Here is a 13,763-nt window from a genome sequence, read left to right as displayed (position 1 = left end):
AAAGACTAGGCCCACTTTGATTTTTACAACACAGATGGGGAAAAAAAAAAAAAAAAAAAAGAGAGACTATGGGATGTGCAAGACAGAGATAAAACAATTATTCTGCTGCATTTTGTTATGTCTTATGAATCCAGCGCATCCTATTTATTTACAGCCCAACAGTGTTGCCAACTTAGTATATTCCTTCCAAGGTTGAGTGACCTTTCAGACCCTCTAGGGACTTTATTTCTAAAAATAACCTGCTGTCACCATGGCCGCTACAGGTAGGGCCTACTGAGCTCTCTTCCATTACAAGGCACAGCTCTCTGGATGGCTGCTAACATTTCATTTGCAATGGCATCACCAAAATGCGTCAATGTGTGGAGCCACATAATTCCTGTTTTTTGCCTTTTTAAAAAGGGGTATTTTTTTTCTTCTTCAGTTACATTAGTTAGATGACTGCAATGTGTCAAGCACCACAGAACCATTGTATTGTGCTACCATTTTTATCATGGCCAAAATATCATGAGTTACCATGTGGTTCCCACCACTAATACAGAGACAGATTCATCATTTAAGAGGCAGAGACATCAAATATTTCCACAGACCAGAAAGCAGCAAACGAGGGAAGTGGCTCTTGCTTTTCCCTCGCCTGCAACGACACGGTCCCTTGCTGTTACTATCATTAGTGCTCTCTCCACCTGCAATCCAACAAGCTCAGGCATGTTTTCTGAAAGCTGGCAAAAAGCATTCTGGGAAGTATGAGAAACCACTTACCCAAGTAGATATAGACTGTGCAAACTAAAACTAATTTACAAAACTTTGAGCTCAAAAAACACCCTACATTCAACTGAACATCACCGACTGGTAATATATAATGCTAGAGGATTCAAGGGGAGATTTTCTTTTAAGGTCAAAGTGACTTCCTACCCCTAATGAGACAAGCATGGTGTGGCTTATTGCTCCAGTCTGCTCCTGTCTATACTGTGGTTCAAGTGCAGCCTCCCCACAGCCTTTCAGTGTACCTGACAGGGCCTAATGACTGCTGCAGCCATCACCTGCTGAGAGCACATACAGTGAGGTACGCCCACAGCCTGCCAGCTTGACCGACAGTGCACAATGCAGGAACATTTGCAGACAATGCTGCAGAGTCAGGGAGAAATTGTCCAAAGACGTAACTCCTAATTTTACATGTGGTCGCATGTTAGATGGAAGAGACATGGGTGATGAACAGGAAATAGGTGAGGGTGTCTAAGGATGGGTGGGTGGGGAGTCAAACTCCCATGTCTGGGCTGCAAGGACCTTCTTTGTCATTAAGAGGAAGTGCTCCTGCTTCCTTTGTCTCCAATTAGTTTCTCTGAGGAGCGCAGAGACATCTTTAAGAGAGGGGTTTAAATAATGACCCTTCATCATGCAGGGTAGGCCAGAGGGAGAAAAAGAAAAACAACTTTACTGAGCTCGCTTTGAACATTCAGAGGCATAGTGGCGAGTCAGGGCAACAGGTGGTCCTGAAGATGGTGGACAGGGAAGAGTGAGGACATCCGTCGGGACAAGGGGGAGGAAAGTGGAAATAAATGTAAAGTATGAGCTGAGATGGGCGCAGAAAAAACCATGGCAGGACACTGGCAGGTAGCGGACATAAAGAGAGAGTGAACAAGAGAGAAGATAGGTGGGAGGGGTAGCAGAGGAAAGAAATCTCGTCAGTGAGTTTTTCCCTACTTCAAGGCTTAATGCAAGCAAAAGATAAGACCAATACCAAGTCCAACTCAGCTTCATAAAAGAGACAGTTCACTGAATTTCAACCAGTGAACTATGGTAAACTTTCCTCCATCATACCAGGGGCAAAATCTCTCTGAAAGATATCATCCGCAGATTTTCTCTGGTTCCAGGGTTGTTACTGAAACTACAGACTGTACTTGTGCTTTTTCTGTATTCTGGCCACTATCTCTCTATCTCTAAAACTCAGAACAAACTCAGATCGAACACTAAAACCAGGCAGTGATAATAAAATATGAACCAAGATTTCTGTTACTGTGTTGTGTATTTCTCATCTCAAATGTTGTCAGAAACATATTTTAGCTACACATTTTAACAGTAATCCAAGATCATTTGTTACCAGTTGGCCGCCATATTGTTTCCTGTGTCAAAACAGACAAGCTCATGCTCCGTCACTCACCAGCGGCACTGACTGTTGGTTTTGTGTGGCACAGTGCATTCTGGTAATTGTTGGTTTTCTAGCTCTTGCGCAAAAGCAAGTGCCACAGCCCTCTTTGTCAGTTTTCTCTTGTTATGTAGCACCAATTACAAAAGTGTTTGTGTCTTTCTACTGCAAAGACAGTCCAGTTCTATGAAAAACACATCTTTCCAGTGGTGAAATACTTCTTTAAGCACAAATATCAAACACTGCCTCTCTGACCTGTGTGACCCAAGTTTTAAAGTAATGTGCCCTCTCTGGCTGAGAAAATAACTCTTCCCAGTGTGAGGAGTTTAGAAGAAGTACAAAACTCCCTCTGCCGTGGCTCGAATCATGCTCTCCTTCTGTGCAGAGCGTTGTTGGCTGAAAGTGATGGAGGGTGTCTGACTCATCTTCAACATCATTCCAGACGGCAAATTCCTTCCGTAATACTGCACTCCTGCTGCCACATCATAGTTAACCCCCTGGCCAAAACAGGTCAGCTTGTTAAAGAGCTTGTCAGCCTCTCCGTCTTTAATACTGTGTCACATAAATGTCACTGGGCTCATTAAAGATCATACACATCTAACAGGCCGCGGCTCAATGAACACATCTTTCCTCTTCAAATCTCCAACTGTGCTCCGCTGCGCTGTAAGCAGGCTACTTCTGGTTTAGAGGAATATGGAAGGTGAGTGCAATGATATCAGCTGCCGGCTGAGCGGATTCATGCTGCACTCCTACCTGTTAATACCCATGAAGGGAACAGTGACAAAGATCTTTTGACAGTGTAAATGGAAAACAGATTTTCCATCAAGGTGCACTGAAAGGCCTCTCAACTGTCTGGTGAAAGAGCAAGCGAGTTGAATACACAGTTTTTCTTTTATCCATTCTGTTTACAGACTTCTGCAGAGTAACCCAGGTCAAACCAAAACAAAGAGGTAAAACCACTTAAGATGATCTGAATAAACCCAGAGACTGCAAAAAGGGAAGGAGTGGAAGTGGATGGGAGTAATTCAAAGATCAACAGAGAAGTAAAAGACAGCAAGGAATTAATGAAAAAAAAGAGGAGTGCAGGTTTATAGCGGGGCAGAAGCAGTGTTGCAATGAGAAGACTATTTAGTAAATAGAAGTAAACACACAAATCTGTGCAGCTGTGCGGGGTTGGATGGCCCATGTAAGGGCTGTGTGTTCTTATTAAACCCCAGGGGGCCCAAATAGTGACACTGCACCTGCATTAAGGGGAGCAAAGGCGAGCGCAAGATTATGAAAGGAAACGAGAATAAATAGATAGATCCCGGAAAGGCAAGGCAGGATACAAGCTGGCATTGTGTTCAAACAACAGTTTATCACTCAAGTGCTAAACTTCAAAAGGAGGAACATACTACTTGGTGCAAGTTTAGAAAAACAAGCTTGGCATTTAAACTGGCATTCTGTGCCATGTTTGTTGAGGGGAAAAAAAGACTATTTTACTACTGTTAATAGGTTTCAGCTTGCTTTTCTGCATTTCCTTTGGGGATCAGTCTGAAGAAAACCATGAAATCTAAGTCAGTGGTTCGTCAAAGCCTAATAAGATGCATGATTTGTTCTGAATTTAATTTACAAAAATATGCTTGGTTCTAGAGAGCATACTTTGAACAATTTAAGCGCATACATGACACACATACAGAATGTGCATGATAGTTCTCACCTTAGGAAGCAAGGGCGTGGCTTTCTTGCTCTTCTTCCCTGAGGGATCATCCAGCATGTCTGGTTCAAAGGTGTAGAGCTCGGCCAGCTCGTTCGTTGTAAAGTGCCTCTCAATCTGCTGCTGGTCCACCACTCGGAATGACAAAGACTGCTTGGTTACCTGCCGGTCATAAATCTTCTCCTCCATTGTACCCTAAAAGAAAAAGACAATGTAATGAGAAGACAGCCAAGGAAGAATACATCTTTACTTCCAGAAAGTATCAAAGCAGTTTGATAATCTGACCTGGGCCAGGAACCTGTACACGTAAACAGTCCTAATCTGGCCAAAGCGATAGACCCTGAAGATACTCTGGACGTCGTAGGAGGGGTTCCAAGAGGCGTCAAAGATGATGACCCTGTTAGCCGCCACCAGGTTGATGCCAAGAGAGCCAGCTCGTGTTGAAATGAGGAACAAACGACCTCTGGGAAAGAGAGCGGGGAAGAGAGAGGCAAGTTAGTGCTTAAAATGCCCAATGTTTATGTAGATTTTTTGTTTAACCACAAGCCTCACACAGATTTACAATACCTAGGTTTATGAAAAAAAAAAAAAAACACTTGACACTTGGTGACTAGCAGATGAATTAGAATGGTAGGTGTAGTTAGCATCTTTAGTTTGTATTGTTTGTGAGCTTGTAGGATAACTGGCAGTGGCTGACACAACATTAGTGGTTGTGAAACATATACTAATATCCGATACAACAGGGTTGTTGGTAGAGGTTAGTGGAAGGAAGCCCCGGGGTTGGGTTTACATCCTTAAATTGCACACTCTATCAGGTTTGTTATCAAAACTTAACCTCTGCTAATGCAAACTCTGCTCCCTGTACTGACAAGTTCACTCTGCCCTGGAGGTTTCGCGTTTTTTGCTGGTGTTGTGTCGAAATCTGTTCCCTAGTCGATATGCTTTTTCTGTATTAGACAGCAATTGGCTTTTGTTAGTAACATACCTAATTTAGCTCACCCAACGTACATTTGAATCTCAGATTTAAGGGAAATGCATAGACATCACCCCCTTCAGTAAAAGAATGTGAAAACACTTCATGAATGACTAAATTTGCACAGATACAAGTCAGTATGATCATGGTCAGACCTTCTAGGGGACATAAACAGAAGATAAACACATTTTTGAGTGTAGGTTCAGTATATTACCTTGTGTTACTGGTGTCATTAAACTCTTCAGCCCACTTCTTCCTGGTGGTGGCATTGGTGGAACCATCCAGGCGATAGTAGTCAATGTTCCTGTACCACTTCCCTTCACCTTTAGATACATGTTAAAGTTATGAAATGTGCTGTGAATATTCAACATCTCAATCTGTGCTCCACAAAACCTTCAAAATGCATGTGTTACCATCAGCTCAGCCTTTTACTTGTCAAAAGGACTTAGTTTGGGTATTAGCAGACAGCAGATAGATGGTTGTGTTGGTTAGAGGCCAGCCGTGTTTAGCCTTCAAGATGGCCAACCCCCTACCAGCCTTCATAACCAACATCTCAGTATGTTTCCAATTACGGCACTGTGATCTTTTCATTACAAATTACAAACCCTTGAGCAAACATTTTTTTGTGGAATAAAAAGTCAAGGTCTAATCATTTTCAAAATGAAAGTAAAAACAGCTGCTGGAGTTTAATTAGGAACATGACCTTACACCAGCGGCGATGTGTGTGTGTGTGTGTGTGTGTCTGTGTGTGTTTAAGGGTAATAAGCACTCCAGCATGTACAAAAATGCATTTTGCATGTAGGCTGTCTTACAAGTGTGAAACCTGCATTTCCATGTGAAAATACTTCAGCTTTCTCCAAAGCTAACGCTAGCATTTTTTTATATATCGCACACAGTTTAGCCTGTTCAAAGACGACAGTGTAGACGACGGTGCTGCGGCCGTGCTGCCTGCTCTCTCCAGTTTTACGCCAGGCTCGGCTCCTTTCAAAGACTCCTTCCGAAGCACTCCTCCGGGGTTTTTTCGGACCTAATTGTATTGCGGAGTTTTGCACAGCAGTGACCGAAACTTCAAACTTCTCTCAAACCACAAAAAAATGTGATGGCACAACAGTCTCCCTCAGTACATTATTCTATGCTTTCTTTTGATTTTCACATTGGCTAGTCATCCTGTTTAATTTGTCTTCTGATTAAATCGGAACCGCTGAAACAAGTTGTAGGAAGCCTCTGCAAGTAATTGTTTGCTGGCAGACACTCTGTGCTGCACTGCTGGTTCTGCCGGCCTGAATAGAATATAATGTCTATAGCCTTACTGTTGTGTACAGCATTTATAGACTGAGCTGAGTAGTGATGCGTGGGTCGACCTGTTACCCGTGGGGCCCACGGGACCCGCAAATGGACCTGCAGGTCGGGCAGCAGTGATCGTCTGTTAAATCGGTCTGTAAATGATATTTTGACATTATTGGCTATTACTGTCATGGCATCCGAAGGTACTGATGCGTTGAGCATCTGACAGTCCACGGCTGTTTTCAAAACACACTTGTGTCACGTGCTCCAAAAGAAACTTGTTGCAACTTTAAACAATAATTTATTGTACAAAACGGGGGAAACAAACGTTGACAAAAACGGTTCCATAATTCATATTAAATTCAAAAGATAACGAAAAAACAGCTACAAGTTAGAGGGAATAATGATAAAGTGGTAAAACTTGGCACTGATCCACAGCCTCAGACAGATGCACTCAAGCCTGCCGTGCGCACAAGCTCAGGTAGGCGATGCAATATTTTCACCTTTTTAATAATGCAATTTAAAAGTTTTGATTTTTATTGATAACCTACATTTACCAACAACAAAAAGACTACATTTAGCACCAAAAAAATATGTAAAAAAAAATAAAAAAAATAATAAAAATAAAAAAATAAGTAAATAAAAAAACGAATATCGAATACCAAATTTTCATAACAAATACCTACCCATAGAAACGAATATCTGAATATTTGGGTACAGCCCTAGTGGTTAGGTTAACCCATTGACAGGCATGTCGACTTAGTACAGTGAGAATTTCTTGGATAAGAGGCCCTGTAAGACTGCACTAAAGAAATCTACCTTTGTATGGTGAGATTTTTTCTTCATCTTTAGCTCTGCAGGACAACTCCAGGAAATCCTCAATCAGGTCAAGAGAGATGAGAGACTGACTGAACACCAACCTGAGGATGAATGAGGATAGAAGATACACGAGGGTCATTTCACCACAGCTACATGTCATTCTGTGATTAACACAAACTTCCCAGTCACACGGCACAACAGATTTTTTTTTTTTTTTATTTGCACACAGACTGCAGGCACACTTACACTTTTTCATCTACTTCCTCTGCCATGCGCAGGATCTCAAAGAGGAGTATCATTTTTCCAGAGTGCTCCAGGACCTCAGCGTCAGCCTCAGTGACAAACTCCTTGTACCAGTCAGCACTGGGACTCCCTGGTGCTGAGCTGGCGGCCCGAGCTGTATGTCACACGAAAAGTTACTGATTAGTCTTCTGGCAGTCTGTAGAGTCTCACAACAAAAAGCAGTAACAAAGACATCAAACTTCATAAACAGAGCAGCTGCAGTGTGTGCAGATGTAAGCTGCCAAAGCAACAATGTCATGTCTATAATAAACTGACCTCTAAAGCAACTTTTGAAATTTAATGTTTTTCTAAAAAGATATGGGTGACACCAATGGTGTATGTGTTTAAGAGTAATCATTCTGAACAAAGGCAAAACAACCCAGATATTCCTGTACGTGCCGTTCTGGTCTCTCTAATGCTAAGCCAACTACTCATAATGCTCCCATATGTATAACAAACTTACGTTCTTCTACAGGCTCTGGTCTGTTCCGACCCTCTCCATTTCTGCCCCGAGAGCTGGTGTTCCACTCCTTGATGACCTCCACATCGTCACTGTCCGAGTCATCAGATCCTCTCTTTTTTCCCTTCCCTTGCTTCTTTTTCCTATTAGGAAGGAGGAATGATGGATGAGACGGGGTCAGCAAGAATAACAGATGCAAGAGAGAGGGTCAGTTAAACGATCTCTGTATGAATCTATAACAAGGGAGAATGGACTTGAGATCTTATTTTACTTTTTTGCCCTCTCATCCTCAGAGGTCATACTCATGGAGGATTCTTCTGTTTCTGAAGCGATGAACTCGTCCATGCTGTCCTCATCAAAGAAACCCTGCAAGAGAGTGCGCTCGCGTGAGTCTGTGCGATGATATAGGTCAACCAAACACTGAGAGCTGGATTGTGGGTAGCAGAAATGATGCATAAGGGAAAATTTTTTGCCACAGTGGCAACATGTGTGTTGTTCTCCTCCGGTGCATGACCTGTCAGCACTATGTTTCTATTGTTTTCCCGCAGTGTGTGTGATTTGCGCTAATGTATTCCCAGTTTTTGAGTTAGTGTTTAGTGTGGTTTAGTCTCGTCTTCCCCAGCCCTACCCTGTTTTCTTTGCTGATGTAGTCCAGCTGAAGGCACCAGGGATGGGTCCAGATTCTGCTGAGCATCTGGAAATCCTGGAAGAGTTTGGTCCCTGCGCGGCCCCGGCCCCCCTCCATAGCATTCCCCACACCTGCACACAAGGGAAAGAGTGTGAGGAGGAAGATGGATGTGTGTTTGCATTATGAGCTTGACAATGTGCCCTCAATCTCTTCATACATAATGACTTGTGTGGAAAATGAAGTGCAACAAAACTTGGGCCCAATCCCATTTCTTATTCTTACCCCTACCCCTCATTTCTGGGTGCAACCTTGCCCCTCAGAACAGAGTTACGAGGATTAGGAGGTTAAATTTTTCCCCTATGAAATGGGACAACCCTCGAAGACCCTGATAAGTCATTGATAGACGTTGATGCTGGTGTTTACATAAACAGACTGTTGCCAGACATTGTGAAAATGCCTTCTTCTGTTGCAGAAATTTGTTTAGCGTGGGCTATATTCAGCCTTTTGTGGGTTTCAGGATGCTAACAATTTGTTCACAACTTAAGTTTCATGCTATCAATCCATCTAACAAATCATCAAATATAAGAGAACACTGTTTCATTACCAGGCCACCGGCGGTGCTCCGTAAGCTAACCGTAGCGACCTGTGCTCAACACTGCACTGACATTAAAAGACCAGTAACCATTGCAACAACTTTGCAGCTGGAGTTAATTGAAAGCTAGTTAGCTTGGCTACCGAGACATCATCATACTAGTGATATCCTTTGTTATGCTTGTAACTTACTAATGATTTCTCATGACATTCAATGTGAAGTGTGCCTCTGAAAAACCTCTTTTTGGAGGGCCATGTAGCGCTGACACTTAAACCTACCCCTCTGTTCCAGTAAGAATCTGAATGCCTTACCCCTCAATGTGAATGTGCAAAACAGAGAGGCAAAGTCAAGTTGGGAGATTAGGCCTTTAACATACCAAGCAAATACCACAGAGGGTCAGATACATATTCAGAGCTTTAAGTTGTCTTGTGTAATCTGTTAAAATGGCAGATTTATGAACGTAGTGAATGGCAGCTGCTGAAATGTTAATGTTGTGACTGCTCTATGTTTTGGCCTGCATTGACCCAGGGAGGTCAGAAGTTACGTTGGGTTTAACAAATGCAGCAGCAAAAAGAGTAAACATTCGTGGCCACCCCCCAACCTCCCCTTGCAGACTGACTGGTGGTGTGGGTCCAAAAACACCACTGCGGAGGTCCAGAGCCACAGTCACAACTTCAGCACTGTGCCCTGTGGACAACCTGGCCTAATGAGCCACAGCACATACCACCATAACCCCCCCATCACTCCTCTTCTTACATACCGACTCTCCTGTTCTTTGTTTTCGCTTTTGGTGTAAAACCTCTGGCCCCTTCTCCTGCTAAATTTCTTTCCCTTTCCTTTATGCCCCCACATTCCCCCCTTTTACCCCCCACCCTCTGTTCCCTCTCTCTCCCAGAGCTCTTCATTAGGGAGACGTGGGAAACTGGGCTTAAACCCTGCCTGCGGCATTCTGCCAGCTGCCACTCTAAAACACACACGCACACACACACGTCCTGGGCCAGATTCTGAGAGGAAAGTCCACTAAACGACTTAACAATGCGGCATGAAAAAGTGAGAGACCAGAATGGCCTTCCATTTATCTAAAAACCTTGTCCGCGTAAAAGACATCCAGTCAAGAGAGCACTTCAAGAGAAACAAGGCTCCAGCAGAAGGACTTAGCCTAGTCCTAGACTATATGTTTTTCAGTAGAATACTCAATTGAATTTTCTTCTAGTCTAAGACTAGACTAAATCCATTTGAGCAATTAGACCTGACACTGTAAAAGCCCTGCTAGCAGCCCCTAGAGGCTCCACCTCTCCTAACACCCAGAATGATCAGAGTAGTTTGAACTGGGCAAGCAAGTGGCACTGCCATTCTCAACACCCTGTACTCCTGTTCACTCGAGCATGATTCTCACCTGTGAAGTGCTCCAGGTAGTATCTGTAGAGTTTACACTGGATGGGAGTCACTCTGACCGACAACACATACTCATGTTTGGGAGGCAGGAACTTGGTGAGCGCTGTGTAATCTTTCCTCTGGGAAGCAGAAAGAAATGACTCTTTTGAGGAGGCAAAGAGAACAAGAGTTACATTTTCTACTTAGTTTTATTTTTTATTACCTGGACACAGCCAGCCAGCATCTCATAGAGGATGTGAGCCCTCTTCTTCATGATCCGGACATCTTGAAACGTGGAATCAGCACACTGACCATTCTGAATGGGGTTAATGAAGCGGTTCCTGAACTCTTTAATTGACCCAAGAAGGTTCTCCTTGATGAAGTTCACCATGCAGTGGTCTGGTATGAAGACAAAGATAGTTTTAGATATATCCACAACCACACCAAATCTTGGTCTGCTGTCATCTACTTTACCTACTTGACCTTAGATATCCTTCAAGTATGCACTAAACAGAACAGGTTTCATGTACTATGCACCTTTTATATGGCATAAACAGCAAACTGCCCTCAAACTAGTGTCTTATATCCTCCTTAAATTTTTAAAGCTTTATTATATTAGCTTGTAGTTGTGTTGCTCCTGCTTTGTCGGTTTTGCTGGTTGTGCTTTTGTGAAGGTTTCTGTTCTCTTAATCTCAATGAGATGGACTGATTAAATCAAAAATAAAAATAAACCCAAGGCAGTCTCACATTCAACAAGGTTGTTTTGCAGAGGCGTTCCAGTCAGCACAATCCTCCTCCTTGTCCTGATAGAGTTCATTGCTTTGGACACAGCAGAGGCCTCATTCTTCAGGATGTGACCTTCATCACAGATTACCAGGTCTGGACCTGGTGACAGCAAAGACAAAAGGAAAGCTCGTCATAGTGGAAGTACAGCTGGAGACATATTTGGGGAAAAAAAAAGATGATTCCTCATTATGAACTAGTTGAGTGACTGATGTAACAACAGTGATGTCTTTTGGACTTCTTTCACAAACTTTTAAGCTTTAAATGATTATATCACCTTTAATACCAGAATTTCAGCCAGTGTCTGATAACTGTCTAAACAGATCACACTCCTTAACAGTTATGCATGCATGCAAAAAGACTAATGTCAAAGTCATGCAGATGCAAACACGTCAAATGGAGACTTAATTGATCAATACAACATGAATGTGTAATTAATATTTGAAGACCTTTACGAAACATTTGACTTGGATAGTCCACCTACAGATAGTTTATAGAGCAGCGAATTAGTTGAGCTTCAACAATACAACCGTTTCGCTTTATTCTGTGGATGTTTATTTATAGAGTACATGGACAATTTACAATTCATTCTCAGAATAATTTCGTTTAACTTGAACTATTCACTCATCCTGTGCAGTAGACTCAATTAAGTTAAACTATATTACTCCAAGAACATGTAGGTATGTTCATGAAGTGCCACATACACTCTATAGATAATCTATTAAGCATCTACAGAATAAAGTGAAACAGCTGAATTGTTGAATCTCAAATAATAAGCTGTTCAAATGTTACATATACTCTACAAACTATCTGAGGGTGGACGACCCAAATAAAGGGTATTTAACTTTCACAGCTGTCCTTTATCTTTTCTATTAGTACCTCAAACATTTTGTATGTTGGACCAATAAGCAACATAAGGAACATAATCTTGGAGGAGGGTTGGTTACCAAACTCGATGTGGGGTATCAACCAAACGTCTGTACTACAGAGTACTGATTCATGTTAAATCCATCTGTGCCACATTTTGGTACCCAAGAGTGCATCTGGGTGACAATGGATTTTTAGTTGACATCTGACATGCCGATATATAACAACTCATTTGGCCGATAACTAATATTGATATATCCATATAATATGAAAAATTATGCAAATTTCTTGCCCAAATCCTCGCTGGCCATTAGCTAGCTCAGCAATTGAGTTTACGTCGGTCAGCAGATCAAGAGAGAATAATGCTACATCAGAAGAGGACAACACATCACTGCGGGACTTATCCTTGGACACTGTAGTTTTTGAAGTTTTTGAAACTTTTTTCCTGTGAAGGACCTTGTTAGGCAGCAGCCTCTGGATTTACCGCAGTCTGGATGGTGCGGTGTTATAAGTTACTAAATTCTGAACACACAGATTTACTCCTCGGAGCTCCAGCGTGCATACTACATAGACTTTCACAGACTGTAATGGTACGCCCAACTGTTTTATTGTTCAGTAAGTTTTATTCGTAGCAGTTTGTTAATACAATAAAATGACAAACTTGTTTGGGTGTCTGGTTACTTTATGGTGATTGTGAATTTTATCTTCACACAGGGGTATCATCATCTTGTATTGTATTGTAAGTCCTTCTGCACCAAAAAGTTAGTAATCTTTGGTTAATGGCCCTTTCATTGACATTTACACAATTGCCAAAGTTATCTAACGACTGTGAAAGGGTTACATGTATTTAATCTATTTGTCTTGTTTGTTTTATTTTTTGTCATTTCTATTCTTTATACATACTTGTGTATCTTTCAGATATGTTGTTTTGTTACCTGTGCTGCATCATTTATCTGATATTTTGTACATGTCATATAGACCAAACCACTGACGTTATTGTGCATCCCTAGTGAGAACACAGGGTTTAGACAAGAGGTGAACTGCCGTGAAGCACCTGAAGCCTAAAAGCCAGCCGTGGAGCGCCAAAGCCAGGAATGGAGCTCAGCTTAGCTGCCAGATTCAACTTCAGACAGGTGTTGGAAGCACCCCTTAGCCAAGAAGCCAGCAACGGTGCTCCTTTGGCTTCCCAGCAAGCCAAAACTATTGTTGCAGCGCCGATCTGCAGCAATAGGTTTGGCATCTGGTCGAGTTCCTTTTCCATTTTAATTTAGTAATAGCCTTATCTTACTGCTAGACGAGCAGAAACGCACACAAGCAGACAAACAGAGACAGAAGATGAGCTCTATGTGTGACTAGAGAAGAGCAGAGGAGCAGAATTGTGTATTTGTCTACTTCGTCACCCCTGCAGCTTGTTCAAACATTTAATTTTTGTTATTACAGAGAAAGTTAAGTCTCGAAAAAAGCTACCATTGGATACTGGTACCGAATTCCAGATACTGGCACCAGCAGTTGTATGTTATTAATAAGAGCTCATATATAAGGGGGATGTTTTTCTAATTTTTTGTTTGCTTTAAGTGGCAGTTTAAACACAAACGCATTACACAGCACTGTACCTGGATCTACCAGTGTCCTCTGAAAGATTTCTTTGAGCTTCTTGCTCTTGATGTTCCTGCCCTGTGTCAGGTTTCGGTACATCTCGTAGCCGATGATCATTACACCACCCGTGTCATGCCATCTCTGGAGAGCGTATGATCGCTCCTGTGGTCTTTTTACTGTGGCCAGCTCAGTCACCTGATAAACACAAGATACACATTGATCAATAAAAGGAAGGCATAAATCAGGAATGTAATTATGCACATACAAAA

General features: G+C 42.2%; 1 protein-coding gene across 8 annotated transcripts in view; it reads right to left on the bottom strand.

Moving 5' to 3' along the window:
• The window catches only part of atrx (ATRX chromatin remodeler), a 64,513-nt gene that overhangs the window by 15,682 nt on the left and 35,068 nt on the right, over window positions 1-13,763 (bottom strand). For all 8 annotated transcript variants that reach the window (XM_049585008.1, XM_049585009.1, XM_049585005.1 and 5 more), the window contains 12 exons: window positions 13,512-13,689; window positions 10,996-11,133; window positions 10,472-10,647; window positions 10,271-10,388; window positions 8,283-8,413; window positions 7,926-8,020; window positions 7,658-7,797; window positions 7,159-7,309; window positions 6,913-7,013; window positions 5,024-5,132; window positions 4,122-4,299; window positions 3,840-4,031 (listed from right to left, as the gene is read on the bottom strand). In XM_049585008.1, the coding sequence (XP_049440965.1) occupies window positions 3,840-4,031; window positions 4,122-4,299; window positions 5,024-5,132; window positions 6,913-7,013; window positions 7,159-7,309; window positions 7,658-7,797; window positions 7,926-8,020; window positions 8,283-8,413; window positions 10,271-10,388; window positions 10,472-10,647; window positions 10,996-11,133; window positions 13,512-13,689 (1,707 nt within the window). The remainder of the gene's footprint in view (window positions 1-3,839; window positions 4,032-4,121; window positions 4,300-5,023; window positions 5,133-6,912; window positions 7,014-7,158; window positions 7,310-7,657; window positions 7,798-7,925; window positions 8,021-8,282; window positions 8,414-10,270; window positions 10,389-10,471; window positions 10,648-10,995; window positions 11,134-13,511; window positions 13,690-13,763) is intronic.

This window comes from Epinephelus fuscoguttatus, linkage group LG9 (genome assembly GCF_011397635.1).
Source record: "Epinephelus fuscoguttatus linkage group LG9, E.fuscoguttatus.final_Chr_v1".
Lineage (NCBI taxonomy): Eukaryota > Metazoa > Chordata > Actinopteri > Perciformes > Serranidae > Epinephelus > Epinephelus fuscoguttatus.
The sequence above is the reverse complement of the archived record's forward strand: the minus strand, read 5'-3'. Positions and strand labels throughout refer to the sequence as shown.